Source organism: Denticeps clupeoides, chromosome 2, assembly GCF_900700375.1.
Source record: "Denticeps clupeoides chromosome 2, fDenClu1.1, whole genome shotgun sequence".
Lineage (NCBI taxonomy): Eukaryota > Metazoa > Chordata > Actinopteri > Clupeiformes > Denticipitidae > Denticeps > Denticeps clupeoides.
The window spans coordinates 16,417,391-16,439,111 of NC_041708.1; the positions used below are offsets into that span (position 1 = coordinate 16,417,391).

The 21,721-nt window shown below is 40.1% G+C and overlaps 1 protein-coding gene across 1 annotated transcript; it reads left to right on the plus strand.

Annotated features, from left to right (window-relative positions):
- Window positions 1-2,458: 2,458 nt before the first annotated feature.
- Window positions 2,459-20,405, plus strand: LOC114784432 (myosin heavy chain, fast skeletal muscle-like). Its single transcript, XM_028969816.1, has 39 exons — window positions 2,459-2,674; window positions 3,342-3,485; window positions 3,562-3,718; window positions 3,807-3,834; window positions 3,906-4,017; window positions 4,103-4,195; window positions 5,261-5,324; window positions 5,411-5,509; window positions 5,586-5,689; window positions 5,788-5,926; window positions 6,191-6,309; window positions 6,391-6,540; window positions 6,661-6,831; window positions 6,912-7,218; window positions 12,391-12,470; window positions 12,565-12,652; window positions 12,726-12,843; window positions 13,029-13,152; window positions 13,288-13,424; window positions 13,526-13,781; window positions 13,861-14,103; window positions 14,290-14,466; window positions 14,671-14,816; window positions 14,954-15,044; window positions 15,136-15,525; window positions 15,601-15,727; window positions 15,824-15,942; window positions 16,028-16,224; window positions 16,309-16,492; window positions 16,571-16,736; window positions 16,808-16,932; window positions 17,019-17,327; window positions 17,409-17,612; window positions 17,714-17,839; window positions 17,928-18,098; window positions 18,191-18,295; window positions 19,871-19,966; window positions 20,103-20,234; window positions 20,373-20,405. Exons 1-39 carry the CDS (start codon window positions 2,471-2,473, stop codon window positions 20,388-20,390), a joined length of 5,820 nt encoding a protein of 1,939 aa, XP_028825649.1. The 5' UTR covers window positions 2,459-2,470; the 3' UTR covers window positions 20,391-20,405.
- Window positions 20,406-21,721: the final 1,316 nt, after the last annotated feature.

Sequence of the window (21,721 nt, forward strand, 5' to 3'; positions counted from 1 at the left end):
CTTCTGTTGAATTACACCACAGTCGCTGCAAATATTCCAGGAGACCTACTGGAGCCCACATGGATCCAAGATTCACCCAGAAAACAGTGAAGTTTGGTGGTGGAAAAATCGTGGTCTGGGGTTATATCCAGTATGCGAGAGATCTGCAGGGTGGAAGGCTACATGCATAGTCTGAAATACCAAGTAATCTTAGCTACCTTTTATATTCCCAACCATAAAAGAGGGCAAGTTCTGCAGCAGGATGGTGCACCATCACATACTTCCATCTCCATATCAAAGTTCCTCAAGGTGAAAATCAAGATGCTCCATGATTGGCCAGCCCAGTCACCAGACATGAACATCATTAAGCATGTGTAGGGTCGGATGAAAGAGGAAGCATCGACGATGACACCTATGAATATTGATGAACTCTTGGAGGCATGCAAGACTGCTTTCTTTGCTATTCCTGATTACTTCATCAATAAATTATATGAATCTTTGCCAAACCGCATATATGCAGTCCTTCAAGCTCATAGAAGTCATACAAGATATTAAATTTGGATCTCACAGCACCACTACTTAAATTGTTGACATATTTTTGTATTTGCAGTAAATGTGTTCAATTGCCAAAATTTGACCTTTCTGTCTTGATTAAATGATTCATCTTTTTTCAGTGAAACTAATTCATTTCAATGCATTAAACATAATTTGGTAGGGTTTTAGCTATTAATATGAGCTATTTCTAACACCAATTGATTAATTAAAAGTCAGGTTAATAGAAGGTGTTAGCTGTTTTACTTGTCCAATTATTCAGTTTTGACTGTTTTAAAAACAAAACAATGTACTTTCAAAAAAAAATTTTAAATTCAATCTTGGTCAATGTGATAAAATGTTCTGATGTGTTTATAAAGCTGTTAAAATTTGGGCTAACATTTTAGGTCTCATTTCAAGCCTCCCAGTTGAAATAGTTTTATATTCACATGCAGGACCCCAGGAATGTACAGTGGAGGTGTGATTGTCTGGCTATAATTAGTATTTCAGTGGGTAAAACATAGACTCCAGGGAGTTACATCCGTCCGCTTATATTTTTGGATCATAATATGCAAGACCAAGTTTTGAGTCCAAACCTCAAAATTTGGAAATCGATTCTATTTAGCCACTTATCTGCTGCATCATCTGAGTGCAAATGTATACCATAAATAAAAAATAAACACATTATTTTGACTAAGGGGGTCATGGAGATTTGTGCACAATGTACTGTCCTGGAACACAATAGCTCTTCTCAGTACATCAGTCAAATAGAAATAACAATGAATATAAGTGACAAATATTCTGAGTTCATTAGTAGTGATGGGAATAATGCAGTCTCAGATAGTGTTTCTTTTTTACAAACACAAAGGGATTATTGGCTTAATATGCCCCTCTTTTGGCAGGAATTCTGTTCCAAATACCCACACACAGGCACACAGAAACAGCTGCAGCTGTTGGAGGGTCACCCACAGAGAGGGTCAAGTTAGCAGCTGAGACTGAGGCAAGACTGAGCCCATGATATACAACCTGTCAGTGCTGACAGTTCACTCTAGGTTGCTTTTCAAAGGCCTGGCAGATGCACAGCTCTTTAGTACTGAGTTTTTGCCAAGCTGCAATTCCTGGAGAGCTCTCACAGTCTCCTACTCTGATACATTTCAAGCTTTGACATATTACAAAGGCCTCAGCAATCCCCTGGCATTGTACCGAGTACATGATACCTTGCTCTGTTAAAAAGAAATAAATACATACAGTAATTAAAACACATTCACACACAATGAATGGAATTAAATGTTGCAAAACACCGATGTGTGTTACTCTGGCAAGATACAAAGTGTGAGATTTTGAGGATGTATGGCCTTTTTAATACTTACAATCAGTTTTTATTGAATTACTTCAATGGTCATAAACCATTACTGAAAATATCAAATGTAGTTATTTTATTTATTTTTGGTCATTTTTGGAGCTAGAAGCAGCTCCATGTAGAGTGCATGCCCACGACCAAATAGAGCAAAATACCATCCAAACATGACCAAGTACAGGCAAAGAGCACCAACATTCCTTTAAAAGAGGCAGCCTCAGGCCTCACCAGTGACTGACAGGCACTGAAGCAATTCCTGCAAGGTAAGGACTGTGAGGTATGTCCAGCAGAACACTTGTGGCATTGCTGTATAAAACAATCTTATATAAACTTGAATAATTTACATATGTGCAATGTTTTAAATCTGGAAAATGTTTGCAGAGAATTTACAATTGCCAGTGAGGTAAGTGCACAAGGAAAATGTACAATCATTTAAGATGTAGAATTTTTTTGCAGATCAGTCAAGTACATCGCCATCTCTGGGTTTTAATATCAGGTATCCATATACCTATATGCAAAATCATGCACTAAAGTATTTTAATTTAGGTTTTTAAACTCATAGTTTTCTTGTAACATTTTCTTTTTTTCTAGGAAACGGTCATCATGAGTACAGACAAAGAGATGGAGTGTTTTGGCTCGGCTGCCATTTTCCTCCGAAAGCCAGAAAAGGAGAGGATTGAGGCACAGAATACAGCCTTTGATGCCAAAACAGCCTACTTTGTAGCTGAACCCAATGAGATGTACCTCAAAGGGGTCCTCCAGAGCAGAGATGGTGGCAAAGCCACAGTCAAAACTCTGTGTGGCAAGGTGTGTGTTTCATGTGTCTACTTCATCTATCTACAGGATGTGTGATAGTTAGCATCGTTACAAAGTGTTTTTGTTTTGCCTTGATACATAAATGCATTAGTATTTAGGTGGCATCATATTTAGATGAGAGCAATGGTTGTAGGGGCAGGGGTGGCCTAGCAGGTAAGGAAATGGACTTGTAAGCAAAATGTTCAAATCCTAAACTGCCAAGGTGCAACTGAGGTACCCTTGAGCAAGGTACAGTCCACACACACTACTCCCAGGGCACATTTCATGGCTGCCCACTGCTCACTAAGGGTGACTGGTTAAATGCAGAGAACACATTCCTGTGCTGTGTATCACAATGTGTATAATTTAAACTATTATAAACTATTTTTAAACTACTATAAACTATTTAAATGATCAGTTATTCAGACTCGGAGAGACTATGAAACCCAATGTGATGCAAATGGAAGAAGTTACATTTGAATTTTAAGTGTAAAAACTACAGAGCAGACCTCCTTCAGCTCTCTATGGTCAAACCCTTGTGAAGACTGCCATCTTCTGCTTAGTACCTCACATTTTCCTGTAATGCTGCTGAATGTCTCAAATGGAATCATAGCACCATCTTGTGGTAGTATCTTGATAATAAACAAACCATCAACAAACTGCATTTTATTCTTAACAGACCCTAACTGTGAAAGAGGATGACATTCATCCTATGAATCCACCAAAGTTTGATAAAATTGAGGACATGGCCATGATGACTCACCTGAATGAGCCTGCTGTGCTGTACAACCTCAAAGAGCGTTATGCAGCATGGATGATTTACGTAAGTTATGGGAAAAAACACAATTTTGAGATTCATGTAAAGCAGACCATTTATTGTGTCATTATTCTTGTTTCAGACCTACTCTGGACTCTTCTGTGTAACTGTGAACCCTTACAAGTGGCTCCCAGTGTACGATTCTGTGGTTGTTGCAGCATACAGAGGGAAGAAGAGAATTGAAGCCCCTCCTCACATCTTCTCCATCTCTGATAATGCCTATCAGTTCATGCTTACAGGCATGTTGCTTTCTTCTGACAGAGCTACTAATTTATAAACAATATAATTGATAAAATAGTTTATCAAATTATTATTATTCCTTTGCAGATCGTGAGAATCAGTCCATTTTGATCACGTAAGTTATTATTATTATTATTGGATTATAAAGTCACTAGTGTCTAAAATATTTTCTGCATATCTCTCCAGTGGCGAATCTGGTGCTGGAAAGACTGTAAACACTAAGCGTGTCATTCAGTACTTTGCAACAATTGCAGTGTCTGGTCAAAAGAAAGCTGAACTGGTTCCTGGTAAAATGCAGGTAAGAAAAAAAATAATAAAAATCAAAAAACCTATTTAAAATTTAAAATATCTACTACTTCTGAATGTCCTGATATTATCAACAGGGTTCACTAGAGGATCAGATCATTGCTGCTAATCCTCTCTTGGAAGCCTATGGCAATGCCAAGACTGTAAGGAACGACAACTCCTCACGTTTTGTAAGTACCATAATTTGTGAGATTTAAGATTTGTATGTGTGGTGCACACCTGGCCAAGAGGGTCTTCATTTATAATAGGTGAATAACATTGATTAGGTATTGATTGGGTAATGGCCTAGCGGGTAAGGAAATGGACCTGTGATCTGATGGTTGCTGGTTCATATCCCTAACCACTGCACACAGAGAAATAAAGGTACACAGGATACAATATTAAACCTCAAGGTACAAAATTGTTCCTTTCAGTTGATTGTACCTCAAAAGTACAGGACAGATCCTTTGTGATGCCATGTTGTACTTTTAAATGTGCATGATTTAGGAAAGTACATATTTGTACCCATGAACCTGTATCACATGGAAATTGGTACAAGAAACCCATAGTACCAACAAAAAATGCTTGTAAATTTCATCTGCACAGTATTGATAGTATGGCCAGTGAATTTGACCATTTTCTTTCAAAAGTGGCTGATGTTCACATTTGTAAAAGTAAAAAATTGACAGCAGCATAACACAACAAAGGACATCAGTGACAGAAATAAAATCACAGACAGACAGACATAGCAGTGGGATAAGATGCAGTGCCTGTGATTGTAAGGATTCTGGTTCAAGCCCAGCCTCCCCACATCTGTGCAAGGTCTTTAACCCCCCAGCTCACTGGGCAACTCAACAAGTGTGCTGCCCTTTGCAGACCACTACATCATACTTTTATGTAAATATTGTTTTAAATTCCAGGCATGACAGGAACACAATTGTGCCTTAAAGGGTGCAGATGACTAGATGACTAGGGTACAAAAAGTACCTTCAAGCATAGGTACATAATTGTTCTTCAGAAGGGCAATGCCATAGGCGACAAGCATTTGTAACCATATAGGAACACAGTGCTACTTCCATCATGTATTTATTTATTTTTAACATTCTTCAATATGAAGAGAGCAAGGTATGATGTACTTAGTACAATGCCAGGGGATTGCTGAGGCCTTTGTAATATGTCAAAGCTTGAGATTTGTGTATATGATCTGTAGTTTCATCCTGTATAATAGAAAAGATTACTTTTCAATGTAATTACAGGGAAAATTCATCAGGATTCACTTTGGCTCTACTGGAAAGTTGGCATCTGCTGACATTGAAACATGTAAGTTGGACTGTTGTCACTGCTGCCACTTTTATAATATTAAACTATTCCCCACAGACACTATATTTGTCATAACTAATTTACAGATCTGCTGGAAAAGTCCAGAGTATCATTCCAGCTATCTGCTGAGAGAAGCTACCACATCTTCTACCAGCTCATGACCGGACACAAGCCTGAGCTACTTGGTATGTTGCAGTGATTGAAATTAATTATGGATACCGCTTAAGGCTGATTAAATTAAATACACATTTTATATTTTAGATGCTCTACTTATAACCACAAACCCATATGACTTCCCTATGATCAGTCAAGGTGAAGTCATTGTTAAGAGCATCAGTGATGTGGACGAGTTTATTGCTACAGATGTAAGATTTTAAGAAACATTGCAATCATTATAAATTATATAAGGCTATAAATTATATATGGTAACAAAAAAATGTTTTTCAAATTGAATATTCTATAGACTGCCATTGATATTCTGGGCTTCACTGCTGAAGAAAAAATGGGCATATACAAGCTGACTGGAGCTGTGATGCATCATGGGAACATGAAGTTCAAGCAAAAGCAGAGAGAGGAGCAAGCTGAACCTGATGGCACTGAGGGTAATTTACAATCATTCACATGGCATTTAGCTCTTATCCAGAGTGATGTACAATCAGTAGTGACAGGGACAGGGACTCAGGGATAAGTGTGTGGTTCAAGGACACAATGGTGAGTGGGATTTGAATCTGTGACTTTGCTGGTTCAGGCAAGTGTCTAACCCACTAGGCTACTACAAACCCATCTATTACCAAACTGAAAGCACAATGATGAACATTGCGTAAAACCATTTATAAATCATTATGTATCGTGTATATTTTTTTAAGTGGCTGATAAAATTGCCTACCTCATGGGCCTGAACTCTGCTGATCTGCTCAAGGCTCTGTGCTACCCCAGAGTGAAAGTCGGAAATGAATTTGTGACCAAGGGTCAGACTGTTCCACAGGTACAATGTTCAGCATTTACTACAAAATGCACTGAACCTTCTTTAGATCTATGAATCACAATTGTGTGTCTTCAAAAATAGGTCAACAATGCTGTGATGGCTCTCTGCAAGTCTGTCTATGAGAAGATGTTCTTGTGGATGGTCGTCCGTATCAATGAGATGTTGGACACTAAGCAGCCCAGGCAGTTCTTCATTGGTGTGCTGGACATTGCTGGATTTGAGATCTTTGATGTGAGTGTCTCAGCAATGCACAGTCTTCTATACATTAATGTCTGTTTTGAATCAATAATTATTTCAATCACTACTCTAATTGAATAACTAATTGTCACTAATGCTCTTATTTTGAAACAGTTCAACAGCCTGGAGCAGCTGTGTATCAACTTCACCAATGAGAAACTTCAACAGTTCTTCAACCACCACATGTTTGTTCTGGAGCAAGAGGAGTACAAGAAAGAAGGAATTGAATGGGAGTTCATTGACTTTGGAATGGACCTGGCTGCCTGCATTGAGCTTATTGAGAAGGTAAGATAGATGGAAAGTGACCAAAAGTCCTACAACTACTGACACTGACAATTGCCCTTACTAAATGTTTTCATTTACAGCCAATGGGCATCTTCTCCATCCTCGAAGAGGAGTGTATGTTCCCTAAGGCCTCAGATACTACCTTTAAAAACAAGTTACATGACCAGCATCTTGGTAAATCCAAGGCTTTTGAAAAGCCCAAGCCTGGCAAAGGCAAGGCAGAGGCTCACTTCTCCCTGGTGCACTATGCTGGTACTGTGGACTACAACATTGTGGGCTGGCTGGACAAGAACAAGGACCCCCTGAATGACTCTGTTGTGCAGCTCTATCAGAAGTCAGCAAATAAGTTGTTGGCTTTCCTGTACGCATCACATGCATCAACTGATGGTAGGCAACATTCTTTTCATACAGAATTACAGAAGTATAAGGTTTTCAGACCCCTGGAAGAAGTGCCAATTTTGTTATATCTAAGACTTAAAATGGATTCAATTCCATTCAAAGTTTTTCTATAATTTGTTTACACATAACACTTTAGAGTAACAAAGCAATAGGTAATTCCTGCGATGCTTAGTGGGGAACGAGCAATAGCACAGTTGGCTTATTTACAGAAAAAGTAAAACGGGACAAAGCCCACAATTGATCTACCCAGTCTCAAAGGGGTGGTTGTGCGACCTAGAGTGAGAATGAGCAGAGAACATATGTGCATGTCACTATGCTGTCTTAATCTGACTGACAAAGGGTAGCTCAGACACCCATTGGTGGGTCTTAAAAGGAGGCTATTAGGAGAGTCCCAAGTGTGGCCCTTATCCAAAGAGACTTACAACAGTGCAGTTCTTCTTACGTAAGTCAGACTATAAGAAAGTTACAAGTTAGTCTAAGTATTCTCTAAAGAAGAATGTCTTAAGCTGTTGTTTGAAAATACTCAGCGACTTTTCAGTTCCGACCTCGAGGGGAAGAGTATGGATGAGTGTCTTCCACGTACCTTCAGTAGTGGAGGGACCAGGCTAGCAGTTCTGGAGGGTCGGAGAGTGCAAGGTGCAGTGCAAGGTATAATAAGGGCTTTGAGGTAGAATGGTGCCACCCGATGTTTGGCTTTGTAGGCCAGCATCAGTATTTTGAATCTGATGCGGGCAGCTACTGGGAACCAGTGGATGGGCGTAGCAGTGAGGTGGTGTGAGAGAATTTGGGAAGGTTTAAAACCAGTCATTCTGCTGCATTCTGTATTAGTTGTAGCGGCAGGACAGCATTCAGAGGTAGACCTGCTAGAAGGAAGTTACAGTAATCCAGTCCTCAGTTTACTAGGGATTGAACAAGTATCTGGGTGACCTGTGTTGATAAAACGTCAGATCTGTCTGATTTTGTAGAGAATCTACATTAGTGGGAAAGATTATTGATGTGAGTAGACAAGGAGAGTTTGCTGTCTATAGTTACTCCAAGGTTGCGTGCAAATGTAGAAGGAGAGGTCTGAGAATTGTTAAGGTAGATAGCAAGATCCTGATGAGCTGCCATCCAAGATGAAATGTCAGTTAGACATGCTGAGATTTTGGAATGTACATCTGATTGAGGAAAAGAGAAGATGAGTTGTGTGTCATTGGCATAGCAGTGGTAGGAAAACCCATGTGAGGAAATGACCTCACCAAGTTATCTTGGGTAGACGGAGAAAAGGAGAGGGATGAGTACATAGCCCTGAGGGACACCAGTGGAGAGTCTGTGTGAAGCAGATGTGGATATGGATCAGTGGTGGCAGATGCGGGGCAGTGGTGGCCTAGTGGTTAAGGAAGCGGCCCCGTAATCAGAAGGTTGCTGGTTCGTATCCCGATCTGCCAAGGTACCACTGAGGTGCCACTGAGCAAAGCACCGTCCCCAAACACTGCTTGGCATGGCTGCCCACTGCTCACTCAGGGTGATGGGTTAAATGCAGAGGACAAATTTCACTGTGTGCACTGTGTGCTGTGCTGCTGTGTATCACGTGTGACAATCACCTCACTTTCACTTCATCCTTTCCAAGTCATTTGGTAAGACCACTCATCAAGTTAAGAAGCAAACCATTTCAATGCTGAGCCCCGAATTCCATGTCCCTTCAGGATGGACAAGAGAGTCTTGTAGTATCAAATGCTGCATGTAGCTTCTCTGAAACAGCCCGAAGGGCTGTCTCTGTAGAATGACTTGCTCTGAAGCCAGACTGAAATTAAATAAGAGATACTGATTTGTAGTTGCTGATGTCTGCAGGTTTCTTTAGGACTGGAAGAAGCCTGGCTGTTTTAAGATGTACATGACCATATGTAATTGAAATGATGTGAGAAATGAAGGGGAAAAGGTCAGGATAGATGGTTTGGAGCATTGTGGAGGGGATTGGATCCAGTGGACAGGTGGTTGGATTGCCTTTAGATTTGATCTGGATTATTTAATTGGATGTGAATTTTGAAAATTGTTGTAGTGCAATCTTCAGAGGGTAGAGTAGGGGTTGTGGTGATGGAGAATGTCTGGGGGGGGAGTTCAATAGAGATGAGAATATTTTTTTTGTTTTTGAGGGTTGTGGGCTGAGGTTTACAGTTTTGCTGTGTATAAATTAGATTTAGCAGAGTTGAGGTTAGTGGAGAAGTTGCGTAGTAGATTCTGATAATGCAGCAGGTCCGGCTCAAGCAGTGATTTCTTATATTTCCTCTTTGTTGCTCTTAGATTTCTTCGACTGCTGCACAACGTCTCAGAGAGCCAGGGAGCAGGGGGAAAAGTCATTTTGGGTTTGAAAGACAGAGGACAGTGATCATCCATAAAAATGGAAAGTGAGGAGAGAAGAGTGTTAGTGGCTGTTTCCAGTGGTAAGGAGAAGAATAAGTTAGAGGTTGAAATATCTCAAAGTGGAGGAAGATACAGATGAAGGTGAGACAGTGTGAAGGTTATGTTGAACGAATGATGGATGGTGGTCAGCCTTGGATCCGATAGTTAGAGTGAGGGTGAAGGACATAAAGTGGTGGTCAGAGATGATAAGTGGAGTGAAAGAAAGGTTGTTAGGTTGAGAGGGACGACTGAAAACCAGGTCCAGGACATTACCTATTTTGTGGGTGGAAGAGTTGATGCTGTTGGCCAAGGAGATAGAGTGGAGAAGGAGAAGAGGACAAGATGATTTCAGTTTGTCAAGAGGAAGGTTGAAGTCACCTAGGAGAGTTAAAAGGGTGTCTATGGGAAGATTGCTGAACAGAGTGTCCAATTAATCAATAAAGGTTCCAAGTGATCCTGGAGGGCGATATATGACAATTAGAAGGAAGAAACAGAGACTGCATGGAACTCAAAGGAAGAAATTTTAAGATGGGTGAGAGCCTGTGGTGTGAAGTATCAGTTCCGAGATACTAAGAGGCCAGTACCCCCACCTCTCCCAGTTTTCCTAGGAGTGTGGGAGAAACTTGGGTGTGAGGGAGTGTGTAATTTGTTGCATTAGGGGCATGGCCTGGAGTCACAATACCATTGTTTTATTAATACAATTCCAGTTGTATTAAAACATCAATACTAAAATATTCACTTCTCACCTCTACACCTCTGACAAATTGAAGTAGATACAATTAAGGAAGGCACACAATTGCCTATATAATTAACCAATGCAGCTATCCTCTGGTCTGATGAAACAAAGATTGAACAATTTGGCCAAAATTCACAATGACATGTGTGTAGGCAAGCAAGTGGTAAAACTGGTAGTGGCAGTATTTTGTTGTATGTGTTGGGAATACTAGGAGAGAATAATGCAGAAAAACATGGTGGCAGTGGTGGCCTAGCGGTTAAGGAAACGGTCCTGTAATCAGAAGGTTGTCGGTTCGATTCCCGATCCGCCAAGGTGCCACTGAGGTGCCACTGAGCAAAAGCACCGTCCCCACACACTGCTCCCCGGGCGCTTGTCATGGCTGCCCACTGCTCACTCAGGGTGATGGGTTAAATGCAGAGGACAAATTTCACTGTGTGCATCGTGTGCTGTGCTGCTGTGTATCACATGTGACAATCACTTCACTTTACAGATATTTACATTCCAACAGTACAATAACACAAAGTATATTGCTAACAAAACAAAGCAGAGGCTTCTGGATAAATCTGTCTAGACTTGAAATGAAGTCTTGAAATCAATGTATTCATTTTAATATGTTAACAAAAATAGGAAATATCTGCTTTGTCAGTGTGAAATAGTGTGTGTAGACTGATTATAGAAAATAGGAATTAAATCCATTTAGGATTTAGACATAAGTAATAATAAAAAAGAATAATTTAAATGGAAATTATCCATATGCATTGCATATTGATCATAATGCAAATAATGACCAAATGGGATCTAAACAATTTGGTATCTTTTATCCTGACATATGGGAAGTGGGACTCTAAACATCTCATTAATGTTTGCTTCTACCAGCAGTCAGTGCCAACTAATATGGTAAAAAATCTCTAACCTGATCTCTCTCAGATATTACTAGTGCACTGCTTCCATTTCCTTATGGATGATCACACAATCAGTACTTGGGATGCGGTTGCAACTCCCTGACAAACATGAGTACATGCTTTGTGCGTAAAGAGAAAGATGTGTGGTCAATCGCCATGGTAGATCTATTCAAAAGCTTTTTTGTTAGACAGTTTTTGTTTTACTGCAGTTTGTAATAGAAAAGCTGTGTTATGAGGTGGGGCGGTGCTATCATTTGTGTGTGTAGTGATTGTCACATGTGATACACAGCAGCACAGCACACGGTGCACACAGTGAAATTTGTCCTCTGCATTTAACCCATCACCCTGAGTGAGCAGTGGGCAGCCATGACCAGCGCCCGGGGAGCAGTGTGTGGGGACGGTGCTTTGCTCAGTGGCACCTCAGTGGTACCTTGGCGGATCGGGATTCGAACCAGCAACCTTCTGATTACGGGGGCGCTTCCTTAACCGCTAGGCCACCACTGCCCCGGACTTATGAGCCTGGACTTATGTGATTTACTTAAGTTATTTGCCACAGTGGGACTGGGTGGCTTGTAATGAGCTCCACTTGTATATTACTTTCACTTTAAAACAGAACAGTAACAGAGAGGAATGTATAACCTCTGTATTGTTTCATGGCTGAACATATATATGCAGCATTGATTCCTTAACCATGGGTAGTCATTGAACAATCTTCCCGTTCTGTCAGAGCAACAACGAACCAAATTTAGTTTATTTTTTAAGTCCATTGATAATAACATACTTTACCATACTAACTCCCACTAAATCATGCTTCTCACAGAGCTCCATTCTCATCCCACTAAACAATGTGCCACTGTCTGAGATGCTGATGTAAGTTGTTTTGTGCTGTCACCTACAGTAGAGACTACAGACTAGATAGTTTAAACAAATTGCATAGATATTATTGATTTTTTCTACCAGCTCTGGTTAATGTAATTTGTTTCCAATGTGAGAAGTTTTTAATATAGAAAAATAATCTAAGAATATAATTAGACACCCTAAATGCAGAAGAAACCATTTTTAAACCAGTGATTCAGTTCCAAACTGAGGTTGTCATGCTTACTGTTTGTAAGAATTAATTTAAAGTTGGTATTTTGCTTACAGATGCTGGAAGTAACAGCAAGGGTGGTAAGGGTGGTAAGAAGAAGGGCGGCTCCTTCCAGACAGTTTCTGCACTTTTCAGGGTACTGACTTCTTATGTTTCAGCATAAAACATTTTGAGTCGGCTTAATGTACAATGAACTGACTTTAGGCAATATGCATATGCTCATACAAAAGGAAAATCTTGGAAAGCTGATGACCAACCTGAGGAGCACTCATCCACACTTTGTGCGCTGCTTGATTCCTAATGAATCAAAGACACCAGGTGGGTGCGTTATAATCATTTGATCATATTTTTTTAATAGAGCTATGCACCACTGACTAAGAATGGTTTGTAGGTCTGATGGAGAACTTCCTGGTCATTCACCAGCTGAGGTGTAATGGTGTGCTAGAGGGTATCAGAATCTGCAGAAAGGGCTTTCCCAGCAGAATCCTCTATGGTGATTTCAAGCAGAGGTCTGTATACTCAGATGGAAAATATCCATATATACTTCCCATTTTCAGGTTGATACAATATAATACTGATGACAAAACTGTAAGAGATTAAGATGTAAATGATTTTGGAGAATAACAACAATTTAATGAATTACATTTAAAATAATATAATAAAATAAAATTTGTGATGTACTCTGCCATTACAGATACAGAGTATTGAATGCCAGTGTCATCCCTGAAGGACAGTTCATTGACAACAAGAAAGCTTCAGAGAAACTCTTAGGTTCCATTGATATAGACCACAGTCAGTACAAGTTTGGCCACACCAAGGTAAAAGACCAAAGATAAGGACTACAAAGAATAAGGACTACTGTGTAGATAAACATTAAATATAATTTATTTAAACTAGGTTTGAGTTTCAATATGAACACAGAGCAATATTTTTTGCAAATGTTGGGTTTGTAGGTGTTCTTTAAAGCTGGACTGCTAGGTACCCTTGAGGAGATGCGAGATGAGAAACTGGCTTCACTGGTCACAATGACTCAGGCTGTGTGTCGTGGTTACCTCATGAGGAGGGAGTTTGTCAAGATGATGGAAAGGAGGTACAAATTTTAGGCACTCTGATATACTGCACTCTCTCTCCAACAAAAACAATGAATTACAGTTGAAATCAACCTTAAGCTATTAACTGTGCTTCCAACAGAGATGCCATCTTTGTATTACAATATAACATCCGTTCATTTATGAATGTCAAACACTGGCCATGGATGAAGCTGTACTTCAAGATCAAGCCTCTTCTGAAGAGTGCTGAAACTGAGAAGGAAATGGCAGCAATGAAGGAGGACTATGAGAAAATGAAGGAGGACTTGGCCAAGGCTCTAGCAAAGAAGAAAGAGCTTGAAGAGAAGATGGTCACTCTATTGCAGGAGAAGAATGACCTTCAGTTAGCAGTGGAATCTGTAAGTACTTCAAAATATTATTTTTGTCATCTAGTGAATGATCTACAAAAAATTATCATACCACGCATCCCAATATCAGGAATCTGAGGGCCTTGCTGACGCTGAGGAGAGATGTGAGGGTCTGATTAAGAGCAAAATACAGCTTGAAGCCAAACTTAAAGAGACTACTGAGAGGCTAGAAGATGAAGAGGAAATCAATGCTGAGATGACAGCCAAGAAGAGGAAGCTGGAGGACGAGTGCTCTGAGCTGAAGAAAGACATTGATGACTTGGAACTCACACTGGCTAAAGTGGAGAAGGAGAAACATGCTACAGAAAATAAGGTGTGCATTTTTTTTACTATTTATTGACTCTTTTTGAACACTAGAGTGAGTCCCTGCCATGTGCGAAGTGTCCCGAAGTGGGCATCTGTGACCCTGCTAACGAATATGTGGTGATGGATAGTAAGTGAGTGAGAGAGAATTCAAGCATTGCTTGAAAAATATATAATTTGATCATTTTGGCTATAGGTCAAAAACTTGACAGAGGAGATGACCTCTCAGGATGAGAGCATTGCTAAATTAACCAAAGAGAAGAAAGCTCTCCAAGAGGCACACCAGCAAACTCTTGATGATCTCCAAGCAGAGGAAGACAAAGTCAATACTCTGACCAAAGCAAAGACTAAACTGGAGCAGCAAGTGGATGATGTGAGTAAAGATTGTCCAATGTACTATAATGGTCTAAAGATGGTCTATAACCTTGGCAGATAAATATATTAAAGTGTATTTATTTAGTTGTATTCTTGAATTTATGCCCTTGTATGTCCTTGTATATATGCAGCATTGTCACATTGGGTTGGACATCAATTGGGCTTTAGAACATACCAGAATATTTCTGTTCTCCTATGATAGTTGGAAGGCTCTCTAGAACAAGAGAAGAAGATCCGCATGGACCTGGAGAGAACAAAGAGAAAACTTGAAGGTGACCTGAAACTGAACCAGGAGTCCATCATGGACCTAGAGAATGATAGGCAGCAGTCTGAAGAGAAGCTAAAGAAGTAAGCACTACAGAGAACTAAGTTCTCTGTATTTGCACATATTTGTTTTGTCCAAATTATTGTTTGATTTAAATTGATTTTTCTGTAACTGTCAATTTGCTAGTAAATCTATGAACAGATTCTTTTTGTTAAAACAGAAAGGACTTTGAGACAAGTCAGCTTCTAAGTAAAATTGAGGATGAACAGTCTGTAGGAACACAGCTTCAGAAGAAGATTAAGGAACTCCAGGTGTGTTATTCATTCAGTGTGTTATTCATTCACTCGATACAATGTTTAATAAAAAATGCATATATTTAATTGTGATAATGTTTTCATTTAGGCTCGTATTGAGGAGCTGGAAGAAGAAATTGAAGCTGAACGTGCTGCTCGGGCTAAGGCTGAGAAGCAGAGAGCTGATCTCTCCAGGGAACTTGAGGAGATCAGTGAGAGGCTTGAGGAAGCTGGTGGAGCCACCACTGCTCAGATTGAGATGAACAAGAAGCGTGAGGCCGAGTTCCAGAAGCTGCGTCGTGATCTTGAAGAATCCACCCTACAACATGAAGCTACTGTGTCAGCTCTGCGCAAGAAGCAGGCCGACACTGTAGCAGAGCTGGGAGAGCAAATCGACAACCTTCAGCGTGTCAAGCAGAAGCTGGAGAAGGAGAAGAGTGAATACAAGATGGAAATTGATGATTTGTATAGCAACACAGAGGCCTTAGTTAAATCAAAGGTAATCATAATTTATCACTGAGATAAGTAAAGACATGAAATAGTAAAGGAAAAATAACAACAAATCTACTTGCAGTCCAACCTGGACAAAATGTGCCGCACCCTTGAGGACCAACTAAGTGAACTGAGAAACAAAAATGAAGAAAACAATAATCAGCTAAATGACACAAATGCCCAGAAGGCAAGATTTGCAACTGAGAACGGTAATGGTAGCTTGACTTAAAACATGCAACCTTGAAAAAATATTCTTTTTTCTTTCAGAAATGAAAAATCTATAACAATGTTATTTACCCCAAAAGGTGAACTTAGTCGTCAGCTGGAGGAAAAAGAAGCACTCCTCTCCCAGCTGTTCAGGAGTAAACAAGCTTATATACAGCAGATTGAGGAGCTCAAGAGGCACATGGAGGAGGAATTCAAGGTTCTATAGTGTTTAATACAATTTTAGATTATTTTCCTTCTTCCTGTTTTATACCAAAATCTTAAATTAGTATTCTGACATCTAGGCCAAGAATGCTCTGGCTCATGCTGTCCAATCAGCTCGCCATGACTGTGACCTGCTCAGAGAGCAGTTTGAAGAGGAACAAGAGGCCAAGGCTGAGCTGCAGCGTGGAATGTCCAAGGCCAACAGTGAGGTGGCTCAGTGGAAATCCAAATACGAAACTGATGCCATCCAGCGCACTGAGGAACTTGAGGAGGCCAAGTAACAAAAACTCATAATGTTTTAGGTTAACTGATTATTAAGTATATTGGCTTTAAATAAGCTATTCCTTGTTATTCCTTGCAGAAAGAAATTAGTTCAGCGACTTCAAGAGGCTGAAGAGTCCATTGAGGCTGTGAACTCCAAGTGTGCCTCTCTAGAGAAGACCAAGCAGAGACTGCAGGGTGAAGTGGAGGACCTCATGATAGATATGGAGAGGTCAAATGCATTGGCTTCCAACCTTGATAAGAAACAGAGAAACTTTGACAAGGTGAAAATAGTGTATCATATAAAAAGTCTTCTGTTGGCTTTATATTATTCCATTTAAGTTTTTATTTTAAATCTCCAGGTGCTGGTGGACTGGAAACAAAAACATGAGGAGAGTCAAGCAGAGCTAGAAGGGTCTCGGAAAGAGGCTTGTTCTCTGAGTACTGAGCTATTCAAGATGAAGAATTCCTATGAAGAATCTCTGGATCAGCTGGAGACACTGAAGAGGGAGAACAAGAACCTGCAGCGTGTGTATCAGTAAAACACAGATATGTTTGAAAATGTGATGAAAAACATTTTAACTTATTTTCCATTATAGAGGAGATCTCAGACCTGACTGAGCAGATTGGTGTGACTGGAAAGACCATTCATGAGCTGGAGAAGGCAAAGAAGACAGTGGAGACTGAGAAATCAGAAATTCAGACCGCGTTGGAGGAAGCAGAAGTAATTTGGTCTTCAATGAACAAAACACACAATCGTATTTCATAATGCCAGTTATGTTTCAAGTATTTCATATGTTTAATCTTCAGGGCACCCTTGAACATGAGGAATCCAAGATTCTTCGTGTTCAGCTTGAACTGAACCAGGTCAAAGGTGAAGTTGACAGGAAGCTGGGTGAGAAGGATGAGGAGATGGAGCAGATCAAGAGGAACAGCCAGAGGGTGATAGACTCCATGCAGAGCACTCTGGACTCTGAGGTCAGGAGCAGGAATGATGCCCTGAGAGTCAAGAAGAAGATGGAGGGAGATCTCAATGAGATGGAGATTCAGCTCAGCCATGCCAACCGCCAAGCAGCTGAAGCCCAGAAACAACTTAGAAATGTCCAGGGACAGCTGAAGGTCAGCTGAATTTTTCGAATCGTTTATAGGATGATGTTCTTAAGACCATACTATCATTGTAAACTATCTATTTCATGCTAGGATGCCCAACTGCACCTTGATGAAGCTATCAGAGGACAAGAAGACATGAAGGAGCAGGTTGCCATGGTGGAGCGCAGGAATAACTTGATGCTGTCTGAGATTGAGGAGCTGAGAGCTGCTCTGGAACAGACAGAGAGATGCCGCAAAGTGGCTGAGCAGGAACTGGTGGATGCTAGTGAGCGTGTGGGACTGCTGCACTCCCAGGTTTTTTCTTTTTTGTGAAAATCCCATGCAGAAAATTAAAAGTGTTTATCATTTATATAAAAGATGTATAAAGCAATATGTATTTTTGTACTTTTGTTTAGAACACTTGTCTCCTTAACACCAAGAAGAAGCTGGAGGCTGACTTTGTTCTCATCCAGGGAGAAATAGATGAATTCATCCAGATGGCCAGGAATGCTGAGGAGAAGGCCAAAAAGGCTATCACTGATGTAAGCTGTTGTGATTCCTAATGCTGGTGAGCATAAAAAACACCATTAGAATCCTTCTACAACTTCTGTCATACAATTCAATTTGTAGGCCTCTATGATGGCTGAGGAATTTAAAAAGGAGCAGGACACCTGTTCTCACTTGGAGAGGATGAAGAAGAACATGGAGGTCACAGTGAAGGACCTGCAGCATCGTCTGGATGAGGCTGAGAATCTGGCCATGAAGGGGGGGAAAAAACAGCTCCATAAATTGGAAACCAGAGTATGCATTTGAGGCTGATAACTAAACAAATTTAGTTATTTATAATTTGTATTATCTGTATGGTAATACTGAAAACAAATATCACCCTTAAGGTACATGAATTGGAGTCTGAAGTTGAAGCTGAGCAAAGAAGGGGATCTGAAGCTATGAAAGGTGTTCGTAAATATGAGAGAAAAATAAAGGAACTGACTTACCAGGTAAATATTGACCAGAACTGTTTCACGATACTCATATTACAATTTTGAGTGTTACAAAGGTATAAGGAAACATAATTTAATAAATGTCACATAGGGCTTTTGCTATACAGTGCTCAAATCCAAGCTCTCATGTAAGAATCATCTAAGGCAGAACATGTGAAGAACATCAATTCACGAGAATGTGAATTAAGAATAATATAAGTTAAGTGATTGTCATTGTGATACACAGAACAGCACACGGTGCACCTAACGAAATGTGTCCTCTGCATTTAACCCATCACCCTTGGTGAGCAGTGGGCAGCCATGACAGGCACCCGGGGTGCAGTGTGTGGGGGCGGTGCTTTGCTCAGTGGCACCTCACTGGCACCTTGGCGCTTCAGGATTCAAACCGGCAACCTTCTGAATACATGGCCGCTTCCTTAACCCCTGGCCATTAATATGAATGTGAGCTAGACAGATTATCCGTAATTAGTCAAAAGAAAATAAACTATTACAAAAATAATAAATACAAATAACAATAAAATAAATTACTTTGACAGGAATAGTAATAATAGCAGTTTGACAAGTTTGACTCTATTACCAGGTATACACATTTTCTATTACTTCTTCTGAAGACTACCCTCCCCCCAAAAGAGTAACATAAGTCTTTTTTATTAGTAATATTAACTTTAACAATTTCACTTTATTATTAAGAATGAATCCACAAGGAAAGAGTCAACTCTAAATATCAGTCCTAATTGTCAGAACCACATAGACAAACCAGGTACAAACCAGGAGACAAACCAGATGTTTGACAAACCTATGAACCAGAAGACCCAGGTTCAAACCCCACTTACTACCATTGTGTCCCTGAGCAAGACACTTAACCCTAAATTGCTCCGGGGGACTGTCCCTGTAACTACTGATTGTAAGTCGCTCAGGATAAGGGCATCTGATAAATGCTGTAAATGTAAATGTAGGCAATTAGGACTGTAAAACAGTGAATTGGTGCCACCATGGGCAACAATGTTCTTTGTGTCTTAGACCAAGTCAAATTCAGTATTGCTGAATTTGCCTCATCCTTTGTCATTGTTATTTTTTTCCTTAGTATTATTACTAGCATTATTAGCATGTACAACACCACAGTAACTGTTAGTGTTTTACTGCAATATTAGTGAAGTGATTGTGATTGTGATGGAAAGTGAAGTGAAAGTGAAGTGATTTGTCATACCCTGCAGCACAGCACACGGTGCACAAAGTGAAATTTGTCCTCTGCATTTAACCCATCACCGTGAGTGAGCAGTGAGCAGCCATGACAGGCGCCCGGGGAGCAGTGTGTGGGGACGATGCTTTGCTCAGTGGCACCTCAGAGGCACCTTGGCGGATCGGGATTCGAACCTTCTGGTTATGGGGCCATTTCCTTAACCGCTAGGCCACCACTGCCCCAAACAGAGCATGTCAGAAGTTATTAATTTTTAGGATATTATACACAGTAACCCTTACTCCACCCTTCACTGAAATGGAATATGCATACAGTGAGAAAAAACGACTTAAGAGAATTATTCATTATTTAAGACAAATGTTGTACAATTGCAGACTGAGGAGGATAAGAAGAATGTCAACAGATTGCAGGATTTGGTGGACAAACTCCAACTAAAAGTGAAGGCCTACAAGAGACAAGCTGAGGAAGCTGTGAGTCTTTAAATGAGCAATTTCTATAAATGACAGTTGAATTATGACCACACAGAAGTGATTATTTATAATGTTTCTTTCAATTGAATTTTGCTTACTTGTTTAAACATTAAATAGATAGCATTTTTTTCCACAGGAGGAACAAGCAAATACTCACTTGAGCAAGTTCCGGAAGGTACAGCATGAGCTGGAAGAAGCCCAGGAACGTGCTGACATTGCTGAGTCCCAGGTCAACAAGCTGAGGGCTAGAAGTTATGACACTGTCAAGGTACAACCAATACAAACATTTAGCCCTTCAAATTTTACCTTGTTTAACTCTGGTTAAATCTTTAAAAGACATGATATTGTATTTTGAAAAGAGAGACAATTTTCTCACTGTACTGAAACATTTATTTTGTTATTTCAGGGAAAGGAGTCAGAATGATTCACAGTAAAGTCAACAAACAAGTAGTCCACAGTAGTAAACAGTCACAAATTTAATTTTTTTTAAGAGATTATACAATGTGGTGTTTCCTTTTATTGTATGCATTTTATGATTAGATTTAATTACTCTATTGCTCCAACATCTTGGTTTGTACCTTTTACATGTTAAAACAGAAACAAATGTAGACGCTTTAGCTAAATCCACAGGACTGTCACAGTTGTTGTACTGTGCAACTGAAAGTTTTTTCAGCAATTATAAGATTAATGTTATTACCAGGACAATCATTATATCTTCTGCATTTGAATCAAGTAATATTCTAGCTTTTTTCAATATCTATGTGTGGCATTAAATATTAATAACTCTATAAATCAAATGTATTACAGAGAAGTCTTGTTTATTTGAGTCTTTAAGTGTTTTTAAGTGAGAATTAGTGACTGGAAGACCTCAGTATGCCAGGATTTGAAAGAGCATCTCCAGCACATCATTCTGAACACAGGGCACCCCATGGCTGTGTACTTGTTCGACCATGGTCCACACTTCTGACCTACAACTGTGCATCAGCTCTGTAGATGATTCCTGGGTGGGTATGCTCAGTGTGAACATGCAGGCAGTGAGGATGTATAATGACTCACAGACAAGCAACTGTCTTAAGTGTACAACAAAAAAAAGAAGGAATTCTATAGTTGAGACCATCATGTGAACCTAGACCTTCTCCTGACATTTGGGTTCTAGTTAAAAATTCAGCCATTCAAATTTAAGTTAGCTTTATTATCATTTCAGATACATACATGTTAGACAGTACATAGTGAAACAAAACAACGTTTCTCTAGAACCAGGTGTTACAAAGTTGCATACTTTTGCACACTCCACAACTGGGTTCACCCGTATTGCAAACATTACTATTCATCGGTGCAGAATCCCTTCATTTCCATGACATGTTGTCTGGTCCTGCAGAGGGTTGACACTGCGGAGGGTCATCCTAATGTCTCCCGTGGAAAGACAGAGGACTTGATCATTGGGAGAGGGAGACCTTTTTTTTCTTCGGTGGCTCCCTGATCTCTGCCTCAAACTATGCAAAGCTCGTTCAGCTCATCTGGCAGGGAGGGGTCGCTGCTGCAAGTCTGATGTGTCTGGATCCCCTGCCACATGCACCGTGTGTCCTTTGAAGACGTGAATTGGCTGCATTAGCTTGCTTTGCCTCCTTAATGGCCCGTGACAGCTTGACTCTGGCTGTAGGATAAGCCTCTTTGCCTTTGAACTGGAATGCAGAGTCCCTGATTTTCACCAGGTTACCCAGCTTAGCAGAGAACAGGGTTTGTGGTTTGGACGGG

Coding starts and splice junctions, on each gene's coding strand:
- LOC114784432 (XM_028969816.1), top strand. CDS start 2,471: ATGAGTACAGACAAAGAGATGGAGTGTTTTGGCTCGGCTGCCATTTTC. Junction 5,690..5,787: donor ACGAGTTTATTGCTACAGAT/GTAAGATTTTAA, acceptor AATATTCTATAG/ACTGCCATTGATATTCTGGG. Junction 13,782..13,860: donor TTCAGTTAGCAGTGGAATCT/GTAAGTACTTCA, acceptor TCCCAATATCAG/GAATCTGAGGGCCTTGCTGA.